The sequence below is a fragment of the Onychomys torridus genome, chromosome 6 (assembly GCF_903995425.1).
Source record: "Onychomys torridus chromosome 6, mOncTor1.1, whole genome shotgun sequence".
Taxonomy (NCBI): Eukaryota; Metazoa; Chordata; class Mammalia; order Rodentia; family Cricetidae; genus Onychomys; species Onychomys torridus.
In genome coordinates this window covers 16,100,974-16,118,584 of record NC_050448.1, presented here as the reverse complement: position 1 = coordinate 16,118,584, position 17,611 = coordinate 16,100,974, and the positions used below count along the sequence as shown (strand labels likewise).

The following is a 17,611-nucleotide window of genomic DNA, read 5'->3' as shown; positions in this document are numbered from 1 at the left end:
ATTAATTGTTAGTATAAGATAGAACCAATTTTATCCCACCTCCCAGAAAATAGTGTGTGATTTATTAAAAATTATGGGACTCCACACCCCAAACAGCATAAAAATAAACAAGTAAATTAACTATGAGCGACAAGGAGCTCAATAAATGAGAGTTCTCATAACTCTGTAGGAAAAGAAAAATGGTGTACAGCCACACCAGGCCATGCACGGTCCTCCCTCCCGTGAGGTTTGGGGACTGTCCGATGACTCTTGTGACAAAGTTTAAACTTATTTAACAAAAGATGTCCTTCCACTCATAGCATCTTTCAAGTAAGGAAGGGACTCAAGTGGTGAATTACAGTGGATGGGTTCTGATGGGTTCTGATGTGCTGGCCAACGCGGCTGATCACTAGGGACCGTCGAGAAAACACAGACAAGCCAGTTTGGATCCTAAGCTTCTAAAAGTTCAAAATTTTCAAGACAGCATCTTACATTTTGGAGCAGGTTCTGGCATAGCCTAGGCTGGACTCAAACTTGCTGTGTAGGTGAGGATGACCTCCTAGTCCTCCTGCCTCCACTGGGCCCTCTTTATTTGTGATTGACTATTTTTTTTACGTGTTTTCCTACCAGTTGAGATTAAGACTACTACCACAGTTTAAAGTCAAATTTGGAGCAAGCTTTTTTTTTTTTTCCAATTTTTTTGTTTTGTTTAATCTTTTTTGATTCATTTTTATTTTAGGTATATGAATGTTTTGCCTACATGAGTCTATGCACCATATATGTGCAGTGCCTGCAGAAGCCAGAAGAGGGCACCAGATTCCCTGAAACTGGAGTGCCATTTGGGAGCTGGGAATAGAACTTTGGCAGAGCAGCAGGTGCTCTTGGTGGCGGAATCATGTCTCCAGCTACCAATTTCATTGACTTTTTTTAAAGATTTATTTATTATGTATACAGCATGTATAACTGCAGGCCAGAAGAGGGCACCAAATCTCATTATAGACGGTTGTGAGCCACCATGTGGGCGCTGGGAATTGAACTCAGGACCTCTGGAAGAGCAGTCAGAGCTCTTAACACCTGAGCCATCTCTCCAGTCTCTGGAGCAACCTGTAATAGTGGCCAGGCTGATGAACTGTTTCTCTGGTTTCCCAGTAAATGGGCCAGGGTCATGGTTTGCAAGGGCTCAAGTATTTCCATCAGGTCCAATCATGCATCCTGATGTAATTTTTGGCTGTGAGCCTTCTGCCCACAAGTGATCAGGCATATCTAGTGTAGGGACAAACAAAATTGTTTAGGGCAGTAAAAATTTTGGCTTGTTATCTCCCATAAACAATGGCCTCCAGCATTTCAGGAACTATCTGTCCTTGGGCAAGGGGCTTGTAGATCAGAGGTATTTTGTTTCAAGGATCTCTTAGGTTCTCACATTGGATCTATTAGTTCAAAGGTGTTAGTACTGTAAATCCATTAACTTATTCGCCTTTACCTTTGTGTTCCTGCTGCACTCATGTTTACTTTATATATTTTGTTTATTTTGGTTTTTGAGGGAGAGCCTTGCAGTATTGCTCAGGCTGGCTTGGAACTCAAGTGTTTCCTCAACCCTCCGATTCACCACAATCCTTCTGCTTCTGCTTCCTTAGTTCTGGGATTGTAAATATGTGCCACTACGCCCGATTTATTTTTGCAGTTGTAACTCTCCAACTTACTGTTTTCCCCATATGAACCCTTCCCCAGCTGTTTCAAATAACCATGTACAGATTATTTTTACTGTCTGTATTTTCTAGATATTCTGCCGCTCAGTTTGAACTCCCCCTTTTTCCTGGTGTTCAGTGAGAATGCTTGCTCTTTTGAGTGGTGGCTGGAAAGGCTCCATGTCTCCAGCTCCGGGGAGGTGCCCTCCTGGAAAGGTAGGAGAGCTGGCCCGGCTCCAGCGCAGGGCTGATGGAGCACCGCGCCTCACCATCCACAACCACCACCACTACTCCCGCCCCCGGCACATGGTCCAGTCAGCCAATCGGTGCCTTCGAGGTGCCCGGGTCTCTGATTGGCTCTTGCGGAGACGCCCACCTCGTCTTTGGTGCAACGGTGGCCGAGGGAGGACAAGAGGCTTGCGAGGCAAGGGACGCTTTCACCAGGAAGCCAGGCAGCTTTTGGTGTCCGACCCGGCTGTGCGGACATGGCGGCGGCGGCGCTGCTGGCTGTGGTGGACAGGAACCAGTGGCGGCGGGTCCCGATCCTGCTGCTGCAGCCGAGGTGACGACCGGGCGGCGGGTCTGTGCGCGGCCGGGTGGGGGGCGCTGGGTCACGTGAGCGGCCCTTTACGTTTCTGTGTGTGGTTTTGGTGGGTGCTGTCCCACTTCATGGTCCCTGTGTCATTGTCTGGTTTCTGCTCTGAGGGTGGGAGGGTGGCGCACAGTGCACAGCTGGAGGCTTGGGCCAGGATCCCCTTCCCAAAGCGTCCCCGTCTTGAGTGCAGTTCACAAAAGGATTTCCAGAGATCTTTCCTACTGCTGGAAAGAATCAAATTAATGAGAGCAACCCTGCAGAGGGCTGAGGAGTTTTGTCGAAAGCTGTTCACAAGTTTGAACAAAGCTGTGTAAGATGACTCACTAGTACCCCAGATCCTTTTGGCTATGAAGCTCCACGCTTTAGGGACAGTAACTTCTGCAGTGAAAATCCGAATCCTGTAGGTAGATGGCTTCGTCATTATCATCACCTTCCCACTTTCTGGAAAGGCAGCCTCAAGACTGCCCTGGGGGCAGAAGGCTGGGTCCCTGCCTAGCTGCTCACTTCTAGGTGTGTGACCTTGGCTAAGTAACCTGATACCTTTGCTTCAGTTTCTTCTAGGAAGAGGTAGCAGAGATGTTAATATGATACTGGTCCTCTCTTTTGTCCAAATTAACAAGTGGATAAAAACTTAACCAGATATGGTCCATATAGTTTAGTCAGTAAACGGAATTTGAAGAACCAACGCTTTTACACATCTTCAACCAACAGTGGTAGATATCCTGGACTGTCAGTGAATCAGTTACCCTATATTTTAAATAAGAAAGATGGTGAAAGTCGTGTCAATTCTATTTTCTTTCCTGTGAATTAATTTTTTTAGGTTTCCATAGCACTACGACAGACTCATTTTCCTCTTTCCTCTCTCAAAGCTTGCTTATTGTCTGTAGATGACTAACTTGTACCCCAGATCCTTTTGGAGATGAAGTGCCACACTTCATCATCTCGCTAATGGTTTCTAGAATTAAAAATCTTACCAGCATGAGATTTTTTTTCCAACCACGATTCCTCTAATATCTCAGAGAAAAGAATCCCTAGTTGTAAGATTCTAGGCATGAGAACAGAAGCTGTCTCAATCAGTGTAATTATCTCCTGGCAATAACTTACTTATCTTGTTTAAATGTTTTAAGATGTAGAAAAAATAACTGTAAAAGATAGGATAGAGCAATCAGAACATTGTGAGGATAGAGGAGGATTACAGCTAAGGGGTGTGTCTTTCTGCCTGTCTCAGTCTTTACTGGCTGAAAGGAAAATGCTTTGGGCTGTCAGTGGTCTCATATGAAGTTGCCATTTCATAGACGCAACTGCCTGGAAAGGCCTTAAACCTTAACTTACCTGAAGGGGTCAAAGGAAGACAATGCTCCAAGCTGGAAAATGTCTCATAAAGATCAGGAAAAATGTCTTCCTCCTTGAAGATCAGGAATATGAGGTGGGCTGAATTAGGAAGATTTAAGAAAGCACCAGTCTCCTGGGGAAGCTGTCTGCGGAGCTCTCATGCCAAAGAGATAGGCTTCAAGACTGACAGCATCTGGTTAAGTGTGCCTCCCAGGATAGTGAGTATAGAGTGTGCCCCAAGTGAGCCCGGTGGTTGAATAGCCACATGCAAAGGGTATATGCATATTGTTGCAGTTACATAATATCCTAACGTATACTATGATCTTTGTGCTTTATGGAAGAGCTAAGCTCCTCGCTCTATGCAACTATGGTTTTGCTTGGAAAAATTGTATACTTTAAAACTGAGAAGTATCTTCAAGATTGCCTTTTACAGAATAGGAACTGTAGGTTAAGCACTTTGACTAGCATGTGTTTGTGGCCCTCTAAAACTCAAATTTCTCTGTTTGTAAAATGTATCCCTTACTGTTTAGGTTTTCTCGTTGGGAGGGTATTAATGAAAAAAGATTGAGAAACCCCAGTGTAGAGTGATGTGACTGTGGGCAGGCCGTATTGAAGAGAAGCAGGTGGGGACCAGGCCATAGCCAACGTTTATTTCTGCTGTCCTTGTTTCATTTTCTTTCAGCCTCCTTCCTTTAATTTCTCTGGCTTAATGTCACAGCTGTCTTATCAGAGGTTTGCATTCAATTTGTATTTTCTTTCTTTCTGTCTTTCTTTTCTTCTCTTTTTTTTTTTTTTTGAAACAGGGTTTTTCTGTGTAGCTTTGTGCCTTTCCTGGAACTCATTCTGTAGCCCAGGCTGGTCTCGAACTCATAGAGATCCACCTGGCTCTGCCTCTCGAGTGCTGGTATTAAAGGCATGTGCCACCACTGCCAAGCTTCAGTTTGTATTTTCTTTTTCTTTCTTTTTTAAAGATTTATTTATTTATTTATTTATTTATTTATTTATTTATTTATTGTGTGTACAGTGTTCTGCCTGCATGTATCCCTGCAGGCCAGAAGAGGGCACCAGATCTCATTACAGATGGTTGTGTGGTTGTGGGAATTGAACTCAGGACCTCTGGAAGAGCAGCCAGTGCTCTTAACCGCTGAGCCATCTCTCCAGCCCTTCAGTTTGTATTTTCAAACTGTAATTTGGTTAGCATATTTGATTTAATAGGACAGAGCAGATAACATCAAAATGCAGAGTGAGTAATCTTTCTTGACAGTTCTGATTGTGTGTGTGCTGGGTGGTTTTTACTATTCTTTACAGTGCAACCAAAGGTTTTTAAAAGCTGACGTAGAAGATTTTAAAGCACTTTACCCTTTTAAGTATCTCTCTGGCCAAATGCCAGCTTCAAGTATTAAACAGGCTAGGTGACTCATTCAGAGACCTCAACCCAAAGGGAGACTGGCCAGAACTCAGCCTCCCAGGCTCTAGACTGGCTTTCTTTCCACAGAGTCTTACTAAATCACTTTTGGGCTTAAGGTTAAACTTCCACCGCATCTGGACTTGTTTATACAAGTTTTGAAAGAGCAGTAAACGATCCGGTATATTCTGATTAATTTTTCTTCCATTTGGACTTATTTTATAGGGAATGGGCTTGGAAGCAGAGAGCCATGAAGTATGGAACAACCCCAGGTACTGGCAGGCTCTGTTTAGCATTGCTTCAGGGTGTGAGCCAAGAAAAAACAAATGTTTACTCTTTAATTTGTGTACAATAGAATTAGCTCTCATAAACCTTCAGACTTTTGAATTTTTGTGATAATGTTCTTATTAATTACTAAGTCACCAGCTTTGCTTTTTATGTCAAATCGTTTTTGTTATTGAGTGTGGATTTTGATGTGTAATGATGGAAAGCATTTTCAATTTTTTGTTTGTTTGTTTGTTTTAAGACAGGGTCTCCCTACATAGCCCTGGCTGTCCTGGATCTTGCTTTGTAGACCAGGCTGGCCATGAACTCCCAGAGATCCGGCTGCCTCTGCCTTCTGGAGTGCTGGGATTAAAGGTGTGTGCCACCGCCACCTGGCCAAAAACCTTATTTTTTAAGAAAAAGCTTTATTTTAAAGTGTCAACATTTATCCTGTGTGACGATGGAAATGTGTATCTTTTTTTTTTTTTTTTTCTAGATCAGGTAGTTTTGTTACCATGATTGAAACAAGAGGAAACAGTGAATCTCTTAGTTACTCAGAATTAAATATAAATCACCAGGTGACAGTGCAGGCGGTAGCGTAGGGATCATTGCGCACTATACTGTATCATTTCCTTATAAAATATGATTACATAGGGTTTATCTTGTGGGTGAATCATAAGTGGGTGGACAGGGCATAACAGTGTAAATAGCCTTTTAAGAAATAAACTTGGGAGAACTATGCAGATTGGAAATGAATTGGCCCATGTTGTTGGACATATTTGAAACACCTGTATTGATTAGGTTTATATGAATAAAGGTGGAGTCTAGTTATGGGAAGGAATGAAAGCCAGCAACATTTCAAGAAATAGTGCAGGAAAGCATTGAGAAGCCTCATAATTTGACTGGATGAGAACAGACCTCCAGGGAAAATTCAGCGATACTCATAACTTCCCAGGAGTTTGGAAACTGAGAAAAGAGCGCTGGTGGAAAGATCTGGAGAAAAAGCACAATAAGCCGTATTTTAGATGTTCTGATGTTAAGTCAACAAGCAGACGGTCAAGTGGAAATCGACTGTAGAGAACTAGAAACCTGAATGAGTTGGAGCCGCTGGAGTACAGAGGTTACCCATGTAGAAGGGTGGCATTTGAAAGTACCAGAATGCTTTCATGACAGTAAAAAGAAAAACTGAGAACCTAGTCATGTCTCCTTCTCACTGCGTTTCTTGATTTCAATCTCCTAAGCTCTTCCATGTGAAGATCATACAGTATGGTTTTTTAAGCTTTATGTATCTTCTGAGTAAATTGAGTTTGCAATGATAGAGATATTATGAACTTTAGTGAATAGAAAAGAAACCTACTGTCTAATATTAAAATGGTAATTTTAGGTTTCAGTGTGCCAGGTTTATCAAAGCAAGCCCTTAGGAGCTGACTAAAAATGTATTTTAATTTCTCATTTCCTAATAACACTTGTATCTTTCTTCATGGTGTCTTAACAGGAAGAAGCATTGCCAAGGTCCTCATTGCAAACAGAGGAGAAATTGCCTGCAGGGTGATACGAACAGCCAAAAGAATGGGCATACAGTCTGTGGCTGTTTACAGTGAGGCTGACAGGAATTCCATGCATGTAGATATGGTATGTTGTTAAAAGCTGGAAACAAAATCTTGTTTGCGATTGCATGTGTTTGCTTTTGTGCCCAGTTTAGCTCCTTACAGTGACAGTTGGTGCTTGCAAGTGTCCACAAGGTTTGTGTAAGTAGGTTCCAACTACTCACTGAGCACTCCTCTTGGAGACACTTTTAAGATCAACACTGGGTGAACCAGAGTGCTTAGTCACATAGCTGATTCACAGGCAAGGTACTTGATCTCATCAAAGATTGCTTAATTCCAGGGCCCTGATATGCAAGGACAAAAAGGTCAAGACAATTGCTGTTAGCGTTTTCACCTTAGATAGGTCACTTGATGTTTCTGAACTTTAGTTCATCAGTAAAATCCCAGCCAAAAATACTCAATTCCTTTGAACTCCTTTGAATTTTGCATTTTCTTTTCTTCCTTCCTTCCTTCCTTCCTTCCTTCCTTTCTTTCTCTTTCTCTTCCTTCCTTCCTTCCTTCCTTCCTTCCTTTCTCTCTTCCTTCCTTCCTTCCTTCCTCTTTCTCTTCCTTCCTTCCTTCCTTTCTTTCTCTTTCTCTTCCTTCCTTCCTTCCTTCCTCTTTCTCTTCCTTCCTTCCTTCCTTCCTTCCTTCCTTCCTCCCTTCCTTCCTTCCTTCCTTTCTTTCTCTTTTATTGTTTTTGCTTTCTTGAGACAGGGGTTCTCTGTGTAACAGCTCTGGCCATAGACAAGGCTGTTCTCAAACTCACAGAGATCTGCCTGCCTCTGCCTCTGCCTCTTGAGTGCTGGGTGCTGGGATTAAAGGTGTGTGCCACCATTGCCCAGCTGAAGTTGGTGTTTTCAGTTATGACTAGTTCTGATCTGCCAGACAGAACTCTAGCACAGACGTCTTCAGCTGTGGACTCTTGGGAGCCCCATGCATCAGTTTGAGTTCCTGGACCAGCTTCAGATGGGCTTTTTTTTTTTTTAAACCATAGTAAACTACTCCCTCTTGTTAGAAATAAGTTTCCTCTTGCTTTTCAGGTCTCTGAACCTCCTCTCCTTTCTCAGTGTCCTTTCTGGACCTCTCCCACCTGTATGAATTCGACCATTGATGTTGAAGTTCTGGTGTCAGATTTTGTCTTGACCCTCCTCCTTTCTCCCTGATTCTTTTATTCTAGATCATTTTACCTAGCCCTTTGACTATGGAAAACTCCTGAATTTCTGTCTGTAGCTCAGGCTTCCTTTTGAACTTGGACATCTGGGGATACCAGCTGTCTATTTGTCAGATACCAAACCACTATGTCCTGACACTGAACTCCAGCTATTTTATCTATACTCAACTTGATGTTCTCCCACACTTCCCTTCCCAGTTGACAACACCTTTGCTGATAAAAATAATGATGGAGAGACCTAGTATGTCTCCCCTCCTCTTCCCACTTTATACACGTCATCCATCCCTTCTCTTTTAGAGAGCACTAAGGGCTGCTACTTCCGCTTCCAGACACTCCTCCCACTTCTTCCTGCCCTCTCTTACCTGCACCGGAAGTCTTGTCTTGAGTGGAGAGTGCTATTATTGCCTCTGAGCCTTCTTCCCATTCCCTCCTGTCCTCTTAGGGTTTCTTTTTTGCATTTCAGCCAGACCAAGTTCTGAACCAAAGTGTGTTCGGATTGTTTAATTGCTTTATGATCCATCTAGTTGGGAAATCTTTTTATTTATTTGTTTGTTTGTTTGTTTGTTTATTTTATGTGCAGTGGTGTTTTGCCTGCATGTATGCCTGTGGGAGGGTGTCAGATCCCTTGGGACTGGAGTTACATACAGCTGTGAGCTGCCATGTGGGTGTTGGGAATTGAACCTGAGTCCTTTGGAAGAGCAGCCAGTGCTCTTAACTGCTGAGCCATCTCTCCAGCCCCTAGTTGGGAAATCTTTAAGAGACAGACAGCTAATACTTAGTGTTGGTTAGGATGGGTAGAATTGGTGTGTTGATGGAGATGTTTGTTAGCGAAACCCCAGTACTAATGAACCAGGATTTATTAAAATGTACACATTTGTAACCCTGTCCTGCAAACATTCTGCCACGTCTGTATTCCCAAGATTGAGGGGCCACATTAACATATAAATGTGCACAGGTATATAAAGAATTTTCCAATCTTGCCTGGGTCCAGTGCTATGCTACTGCAACCAAAATTCAAGTGAAGAGGCTTGTGATTAAATGAGCGCTGTGCTACCTCCATTCTGTGCAGCTGTTCTAACAGCTGTACATGTGTACATTAGCAAAGAAACACTTCCCAAGTCAATTCCAGAAGATAGGCAAATAGTATAATTCTATTTGTATAAAACTAAGACTGTGTGTGCTTATGTTTATATGAACAAATAAAATTATGGATATGAAAAAATGTTCCAAATTGGTTATAGTGGAAAATATGTCTGGAGAGGACTGTAATGAAGAAAGTACCCAAGGCCAATTTACCATTGTATTATTGTCCATGTTTTTCAGAATGAGAATCGACTTGTGTTTTGTGAAGTTAAAATATAATTTTTGTTTTTTTTTTGTTTTTTGCCTTTTGTATTTTTTCCTCAAATCTCATTATGAATTCTAATAGGAAAAAAAAATCCAATAGTTTTACTTCCCAGAGGCCTCATGAAATCTGTCTTATCACTGGTTCCTTGACTGCTCACTTACAGTGACCCAGCCACATGAGCTACCCTGGGTTGCTTACACAGATCAGTTTCCCGTCTACCTCTGGACCTTCACATGTGTGTGTTCTCTCCATGGAAGCTCTGCAATCCCTTTCCTAAGCCCACTTTCTCCATCCATCCCCAGGCCACGTCCTTACCAACCCTGCAGGGCCTGCCCTGACCACCCTCAGAGCAGAGCCAGTCACCCCGTTATATCCCTGACTTCTCCTTTAGGACCTCTGTCACAGTTCCCATTTGTGTGTGAATGCTGTCTTCCCTCTGTAAGGGACACTTCCCAACCCAAAGCCTGGCAGGTAGTAGGCATCCGGCATATGTACATAAATGAATTCATGCTTTCTATTTTGGTCTACTTCCAGGGATGCTTTGACTGTATGAAAAATATAAAGGATAGTGTAGAATAATGTGCAAATTAAGAGATTATATAAACTTTGTAATGTTTTCTTGCTACATGTTTCAGTTAATGTATTTTGTATCTGTTTCCAGATTATAACTTTTGGCATTAAACACATTTATGATCATTATAGTGCTGTGATTAAATCTAGACTGTGGTTTATTTGGAAAATTGAGTTTTGACTCTCCTTACATGCACGCGAGTCCCAAACTGCTGCTTGTGCGTCTTCATCTTACATTATTCATGGCACTGTCATTGTCTGCTGTGCCCAGCGTTTTCATTTCTAATAGTAACTGTCAGGCTTTTCCTTTCGGGCCACCAACCAGCTCCCAAATCATGAGTTATTAGTAATTATGAATGCTTGGCCTTATCTTAGCTCTTATTTTAATGTTTCTCTCTCTCTCTCTCTCTCTCTCTCTCTCTCTCTCTCTCTCTCTCTCTTTGGTTTTTTGAGACAGGGTTTCTCTGTGTAGCTTTGTGCCTTCGTGGAACTCACTCTGTAGTGCAGGCTGGCCCCAAACTCGGAGATCCGCCTGCCTCTGCCTCCTCCCTGCCTCCCGAGTGCTGGGATTAAAGGCGTGCACCACCACTGCCTGGCTTAATGTCTCTCTGTATCTATGTTTTGCCTCGGGGCCTTTTACCTTTCTTTCTTTCTGTATGTCTTACTTTCACTGCCTCTTGTATCTGGCTGGCGGCTGCCTGGCTTCTGATCCCAGGCATGTCCCTCTCTTTCTCCCTTGTTCTCTTCTCTTCCCCTTTGCCTAGATTTCTCCTGCTACTTATTCTCTCTGCCCATAAGCCCCACCTATCCCTCTCTTGCCTAACTATTAGCTGTTCGTTTTTTTTACTAGACCAATCAGGTGCCTTAGGCAGGCAAGGTGAAACAAATGCAACACATTTTACATCATTACAAAGGCAGCAGAAACAAATGTAACACACCTTCACATAGTTAAAGTAATATTCCAGAAAGTAAACAAATGTAATACATCTTTGCCTAGTTAAACAATTGCTCCACAGGTAACAGGCTGGTACAGTTCTATATACCATACAAGTGCAAACTAGCCATGTGGTCTTTAACAGGCAGATGAAGCATATTCCATCGGCCCTGCTCCATCTCAGCAGAGCTACCTGGCAATGGAGAAAATCATTCAAGTGGCCAAGAGCTCTGCAGCACAGGTAAGAACTGTGAAAAACTTTGCAATGCAAAGAAATAAATTTTGTATAGTTTATGAAAAATTACTTCTTTGCAGACATTTTCTCTTTTTGGTGAGTTTTTACATGTGATTATTGAGTTATCTTCATAAACTTATATATTCCTTCTCCTTCCTCAGCCTTTTTACTGGGTCCTCTACTTGAAAATCTTTTGGGAAGTAGGTGGAGGGAGAATCTAAACTATAAATTAGAATTAAGAGAGAATTCAGCTCCTCTACCTCAAATTTCAGGTGCTTGGAACATCATTGGTTTAGGCCAGTTTTTCACAGAACAATAAAAACCCCTTCCCGGGCTATAGCCCTTACTGTCCTTAACAGCAATGCTAAATTAAAGTGTGGGTTTCCTAGGACGAATGACATGGCTCGTCAGTAAAGGTGCTTGCTGCCAAGCCTGCCAACCTGAGGTCAGTGGAAGGACAGAACTGATTCCTCTAAGTTGTCCTCTGACTTCTACATGGATGCCCCACAACACACGCACACACTTAAGAGATGTGATAACAACTGTTTCATAACTATTACTCTTTTAACCAAAAATATGTCTTAAAACAAAAAGAGGAAAATTATGTCTTAATTATGTTTCAACATTTAATTTATAATAACCACTTCTTGATTTAAGCATTCTTAAAGTTCACTTGGTAAAAATTTGAGAAAGTTTGTGTAAAGGTAGAACATTTTTAATGTGTATATAAAGATAGATTGTTCTAGAGATGACCACACAATTCATTAATTCCACTTTGAAGTTTTATTTATTTGTTTATGTATGTGTGTACATGTATGTATGCATGTATGTCTGTAAATGTGTGTGTGTATGCATGTTTGTGTGTGTATATGTGTTGGTGTTTGTGTGTATATATGTTGGTGTGTGTGTGTGTGTGTGTGTGTGTGTGTGATGTAGGGGTTAGGAGCTTGTAAATGTGGAGATCAGAGAACAACTTTGTGGAGTCAGTTTTCTCCTTCTACCTTTTTATGGCTTCCAGAATCAAACTCAAGTTGTCTAGCTTTCTGTGGGCACTTTACCCACTGAAATCTCTCACTAGCCTATTAATTATACTTTGAAGTGTACATTGGAGAATTTGTACTAGGGGCTCATACTTGTACACCAAGGTTCACAGTCATATTATTTATAGAAATAAAAAAGTAGAAACAACTCTCATGTCTGTGAACAGATTAGTGGATGACCAAATGTGGAATTTACATATAGTGAAATATTAGCCTTAAAAATGAGTGAAATTCTGGTATAAGTTGCCAAAGAATGTGAAAACATGCTAAGTTACATAAGCCATAGACAGACGAGAAGTCCATCGATAGAAGATACCTAGATTTGTAAATTCATAGAAATGCAAAGGACATAGTGTCTGCTTGGTCACAGGGATCAGGTCTAGGATGGTGATAACATTTCGGAGATAGGTGGTGGTAGCAATAGGAGAGTGGCATCGTTGTGAATCACATGCTTAAAATCACCTTGTAGGCTTCCTATATATTGCTACAATAGAAGACACAAGGCTGAGGGAGTAACTGGTAGACCACTGCCTAGCACCTGGGAGGCAGCATCAAGTGAAAGAAAGAAACAGGTTTTCCTGATGCCAACAGACTTCATATTCCAACATGAATGTTGTAGACATCTCTTTGGGAGCATGCTATGACAGAGCCCTTGGTGTCTTATCAGCTGTCTCGCTGACATGATGCACATCGCCAGCATCAAAGTCCTGCTAGCTAGTAAGTTATGTGCTTTCTCTCCTTTACAGGCCATCCATCCAGGATATGGCTTTCTTTCAGAAAACATGGAATTTGCTGAACTTTGTAAGCAAGAAGGGATTATTTTTATAGGCCCTCCTTCGTCTGCAATTAGAGATATGGGTATAAAGAGGTAAGCCTCATAAGGCAAATTAAAGTAGTCTGTTTTATTACAACAGATATTTTTTAAATGATTATTTTGTGTGTGTGTGTGTGTGTGTGTGTGTGTGTGTGTGCACATGCAAGCCTTCCACCTTTCCATGGGTTCCGAGGACCACGCTCACGGCTTGCAGAGCATACACTTTACCTACTGAGCCATTGTGCCAGCTTTGTTAACAGGTGTTCTAAATTATACCCTTGTTGTTACTCTTCTGGCATGTTGGAAAATTCCACTGAATTATGGAAAACATACAAGTAATTAGTGTTTTTAAAGTATGTATTAGCTGTCTGGGGTTTGAAGATGGTGGGATGAGCTACCACGGGAAGTAAGGGCAAGTGTGTAACAAGGAGTTTTAGCATGTGCTATGATATTGATCCCAGGCTGAACTCCTTCCTTTACTTGTGCGATGATTCTTTAAACAGTTATGATTTGTTGATATCACAGAATTGGGCATCTTGGTGTTTTTACTCTAAAGCACATCCAAGTCCATCATGGCTGCTGCTGGAGTCCCTGTTGTGGAAGGTTACCATGGCGAGGACCAGTCTGACCAGTGCCTGAAAGAGCACGCTGGGAAAATCGGGTACCCTGTTATGATCAAAGCTGTCCGTGGTGGAGGAGGAAAAGTAAGGTTGTGGGTACTCTTCCTTGCCATTTCTGGCTAGAGGTCTGTGTTTATGTCGTGGTCACACAATTCTTGCTTTCTTAGGGCATGAGGATCATTAGATCTGAAAAAGAGTTCCAGGAGCAGTTAGAATCAGCCCGGAGAGAAGCTAAGAAGTCTTTCAACGATGATGCTATGTTGATCGAGAAGTTTGTGGACACCCCAAGGTCGACTTGCTGGTTTGGGTTTTTGGCTTTGAAATGAGAGAGAGAGAGAGAGAGAGAGAGAGAGAGAGAGAGAGAGAGAGAGAGAGAGAGAGTGTGTATGTGTGTGTTTAAGCAGTGCATATATATTCTTTAAGCTCTAATGTTGTAACACTATTTAAGATCTTGAAGTCCCCCAGTTGTACATATGTAGTCATGGGTTAGAGGACAGTATGCTTGCATCTAAATATTTTCTTCTGTGTTGATAGAAAACTCATACACAAACACATAAGAAACAAGATATGCCCACAAGAAGAGTGGATAGAATCATTTATAACATTATAGTGTTATTCAGTGAAATACTCCAGGCATCTTTCTATATTAGTAAATAATGACTCTGCCTTAGTACTTTGGTTTAAGGCAGAGGGCTCTGTGACGTTGATGTCCCAGAGTCCGTTTGTTACTGGTGAAACTTAGGATTTTCTTCCAGTATAAATATGTTCTTCTAAGAATCAGCTGTGCTTACAGCGCTCTTGGCATTAGTTGAGGGATTAAAAAGTGGAACTTGTTAGTTAGCTAGATTCAGTTATGAAGATTTTTGTCATCATTCTATGTTAACAAGCAGTAGCCCTGCTAGCTAACACTAGTCATATGCTAGATTCAGGGTTTTCATAGTCTAGGTAATCCTATTGTCCTAATTCCAACAACCCCCGGAATGTATTCCTACTTAAGTGTGTGAATCAAGGCACCACGCAATAGAGTAACTCTTGCTGCCTGTGGTCACCAACTACTAAGTTGTAAATCTGGAATTTTTTTTTAAATTTTTTAAGATTTATTTATTTTATTATGTATACAGCATGTATGACCAGAAGAGGGCACCAGACCTTATTACAGATGGTTGTGAGCCACCATGTGGTTGCTGGGAATTGAACTCAGGACCTCTGGAAGAGCAGTCAGTGCTCTTAACTTCTGAGCCATCTCTCCAGCCCTAAATCTGGAATTTGAGTGCAGGCAATTTGACTCCAGAGTTCACATTCTAAACTGCTGCACTGAGGAGCATCTTTAGATACCACAATAGAGGACCATAAAGATTCCTAGTTTCTCCTGTTTTTAAAAATAAGGTAATGATTGTAAAATTTCCTATGTCCTAGATTTTTGCATCTAATATATGTGTGTGTGTATGTGCGTGCGTGCGTGTGTGTGTATGTCTGTGTGTATACATATACATACATAATATATGTGTATATATACACTTATGACACACACACACACACACACACACACACACACACACACATCCTTTAAGTCAAGTGGAAAGAACAGTCCGTGTGTGAACCATGCGTAGAAAGTCTTACCTTGCAGGCGATGAACTTGAAGCTCTTGAGTTCTTTTTTAAGAGAGTCCAGGAAGAACTCCCTTTAATGTTCTCTTCTCTTTAAAGAAGGCTCTATGTTGTTTTTGGTTTTGTTTTACACCGTATAAAGATGGAACTGGAGGGCTGGAGGGAGATGTGCAGCAGTGTGCAGCAGGTAGGAACACTGGCTGCTCTTGTAGAGGACCTGGGTTGAATTCCCAGCACCCACCTGGCAGCTCACAGCCATCTGTAACTCAAGTTACAGAGGATCCAATGACCTCTCTGGCTATGTGGGCCAGGCACCAGGCATGAGTGTGGTGCATAGACATATGTTCAGGCAAAACATCTATACACATAATATAAAAATAAATAAATCTTAAAACAATAATGGACCTTTACCTGAGCCTGAAACAATAAATGAAATTTAGTTGCAGTTTGATAGTTAAGAAATAAATCAATTCAAAACAGATCAGTAATTAGGAGAGCACAGCTTCTGCTTTGATCCTCTGTCCCTTGCAATCATCCCTCCCCCTCCCCCTTTTCCACAATGTTCCCTGAGCCTTAGGTGCAGGAGTGATTTGTAGATGCATCCTTGTGGGAATAGGATCCACAAGTTTGTGTTTGGCTTATTTGTGGTTTTCTGTAATGGTTTCCATTTGTTTCAAAAAGAAGTTTCCTTGATGAGGGATGAGGGCTAGCTACACTTACCTGTGGATGGGAAGGCAGATGTTTAGATTGTTGTTAGGGATTACACTGGCTTAGTGAAGTGGTGCTTGTATGTTCTTCTCCAAGACCCATGACTTCACTCGCCCTGGGTTGTTAGCTAGGACCAAGGATGCGCGAGTCTCATTTGTATAGGCATCGTGTATGTTCACTATCAGTATTAAAGTGCCTTTTTGGTTTTTCATAATTGAATGTCGGGACACTCTTGAAGTACTAATGATCTATATTTTAACGTACTTATTTGACTTACTTTTTTTTTTTTTTTTGAGCTGAGGACCGAACCCAGGGCCTTGTGCTTGCTCTACCACTGAGCTAAATCCCCAACTCTTGACTTACTATTTTTAACTTATTATTTGACTTACTTTTTAGCTCCTTTAGAGATGAGATTTTGATTTCAGTCTTCCATGTTTGTAGAGTCTGACTGTAAAAGTTTTTTGTTTTCTTTAAAAAGTTGGTTATTACTGACCTTTTTTATGAACTATCGTTTGTAATAACTTTTATAAACAAGTTTATCAGCCTTTGATTTTTTTTTCCCTCTGTGATGTACCCCCAATTTTAGATCTCCTGAATTTTCACTCTTCTGACCTAACAGTCATTTCAGACATGTAAGTTTGTTTTCTCTGGTGTTTGTCATCCAAGTAGAAGCCCTCTTACTTGGACTTTACAAGATTGTAGCTATGTTTCTAAGTCTATAACCTCAACATGGAATCCAGAAGATCATTATCTTCCTCAGAGAAAATGGAGGAATCTTGGTCATTTTGGCCAGCAGTTTAGGTTGATAAATATGAAGTCTTTGAACCCTTAATGAAGTATATTTACACATTGGTTTCTTTTTGAAATAGGCACGTGGAAGTCCAGGTGTTTGGTGATCACCATGGCAATGCAGTATACTTGTTTGAAAGAGACTGTAGTGTGCAGAGGCGACATCAGAAGATCATTGAGGAGGCCCCAGCGGTAAGGAACCTGAAAGGACATTTCTGAGGTTCTCTTGAATGCAAACCTTGCTCAATCCTATTTTCACATCAGATCTGTAAGCTAACATCTCCCATCCCTAGCATCTGACTAGGAATGCAATGATAAGACTTTGGTGCATAGCTGAGGATCCATGGGGGTTGGTGGTGTCATGTGGGGTATGGTATTGTTCTGGGGGAGATATAGGTGAGTCATGTTCCTTCTGGACACAGTCCAGAGAGGTCTACCTTGGTGCAAGTATCTGACTAAGAGTTAGCAACTGGACAGTGATGTTAGAGCACACTAATTAACTAGAATTAATTACATGAATAAAATGGAATTATCTGGTTTGTTGGACATTGTTTTCATAGAGAAGAGTCTTGGTTTTTGTTTTTTGGGGTTTTTTGTTTGTTTGTTTGTTTGTTTTTTTTTTGTTTTTCGAGACAGGGTTTCTCTGAGTAGATTTGCACCTTTCCTAGAACTCACTCTGTAGACCAGGCTGGCCTCGAACTCACAGAGATCTGCCTGGCTCTGCCTCCCGAGTGCTGGGATTAAAGGCATGCGCCACCACCGCCCGGCAAGAGTCTTGTTTTAACCACTGTTTCAGCATGTTCCCAAACTGTATTAGTCATCTTGCCCAATAGTTACACTGTGGAGGAAATGTAGTTTCTTTTTGACAACTTCCCCTTAATACTGTTTCTATCCCTCATCTTGGTTCAGGTTGCTATGAGGGTCAA

The 17,611-nt window shown here is 41.6% G+C and overlaps 1 protein-coding gene across 1 annotated transcript in view; it reads left to right on the top strand.

The window, feature by feature from the left end:
* Positions 1 to 2,034: 2,034 nt before the first annotated feature.
* Mccc1 (methylcrotonoyl-CoA carboxylase 1) overlaps positions 2,035 to 17,611 on the top strand; it is a 47,469-nt gene continuing 31,892 nt past the window's right edge. The window contains exons 1-8 of the mRNA XM_036189857.1: positions 2,035 to 2,226; positions 5,222 to 5,268; positions 6,756 to 6,892; positions 11,018 to 11,113; positions 12,894 to 13,015; positions 13,518 to 13,665; positions 13,749 to 13,870; positions 16,766 to 16,877. Coding sequence (XP_036045750.1) covers positions 2,150 to 2,226; positions 5,222 to 5,268; positions 6,756 to 6,892; positions 11,018 to 11,113; positions 12,894 to 13,015; positions 13,518 to 13,665; positions 13,749 to 13,870; positions 16,766 to 16,877 — 861 coding nt within the window. The 5' untranslated portion in view covers positions 2,035 to 2,149. The remainder of the gene's footprint in view (positions 2,227 to 5,221; positions 5,269 to 6,755; positions 6,893 to 11,017; positions 11,114 to 12,893; positions 13,016 to 13,517; positions 13,666 to 13,748; positions 13,871 to 16,765; positions 16,878 to 17,611) is intronic.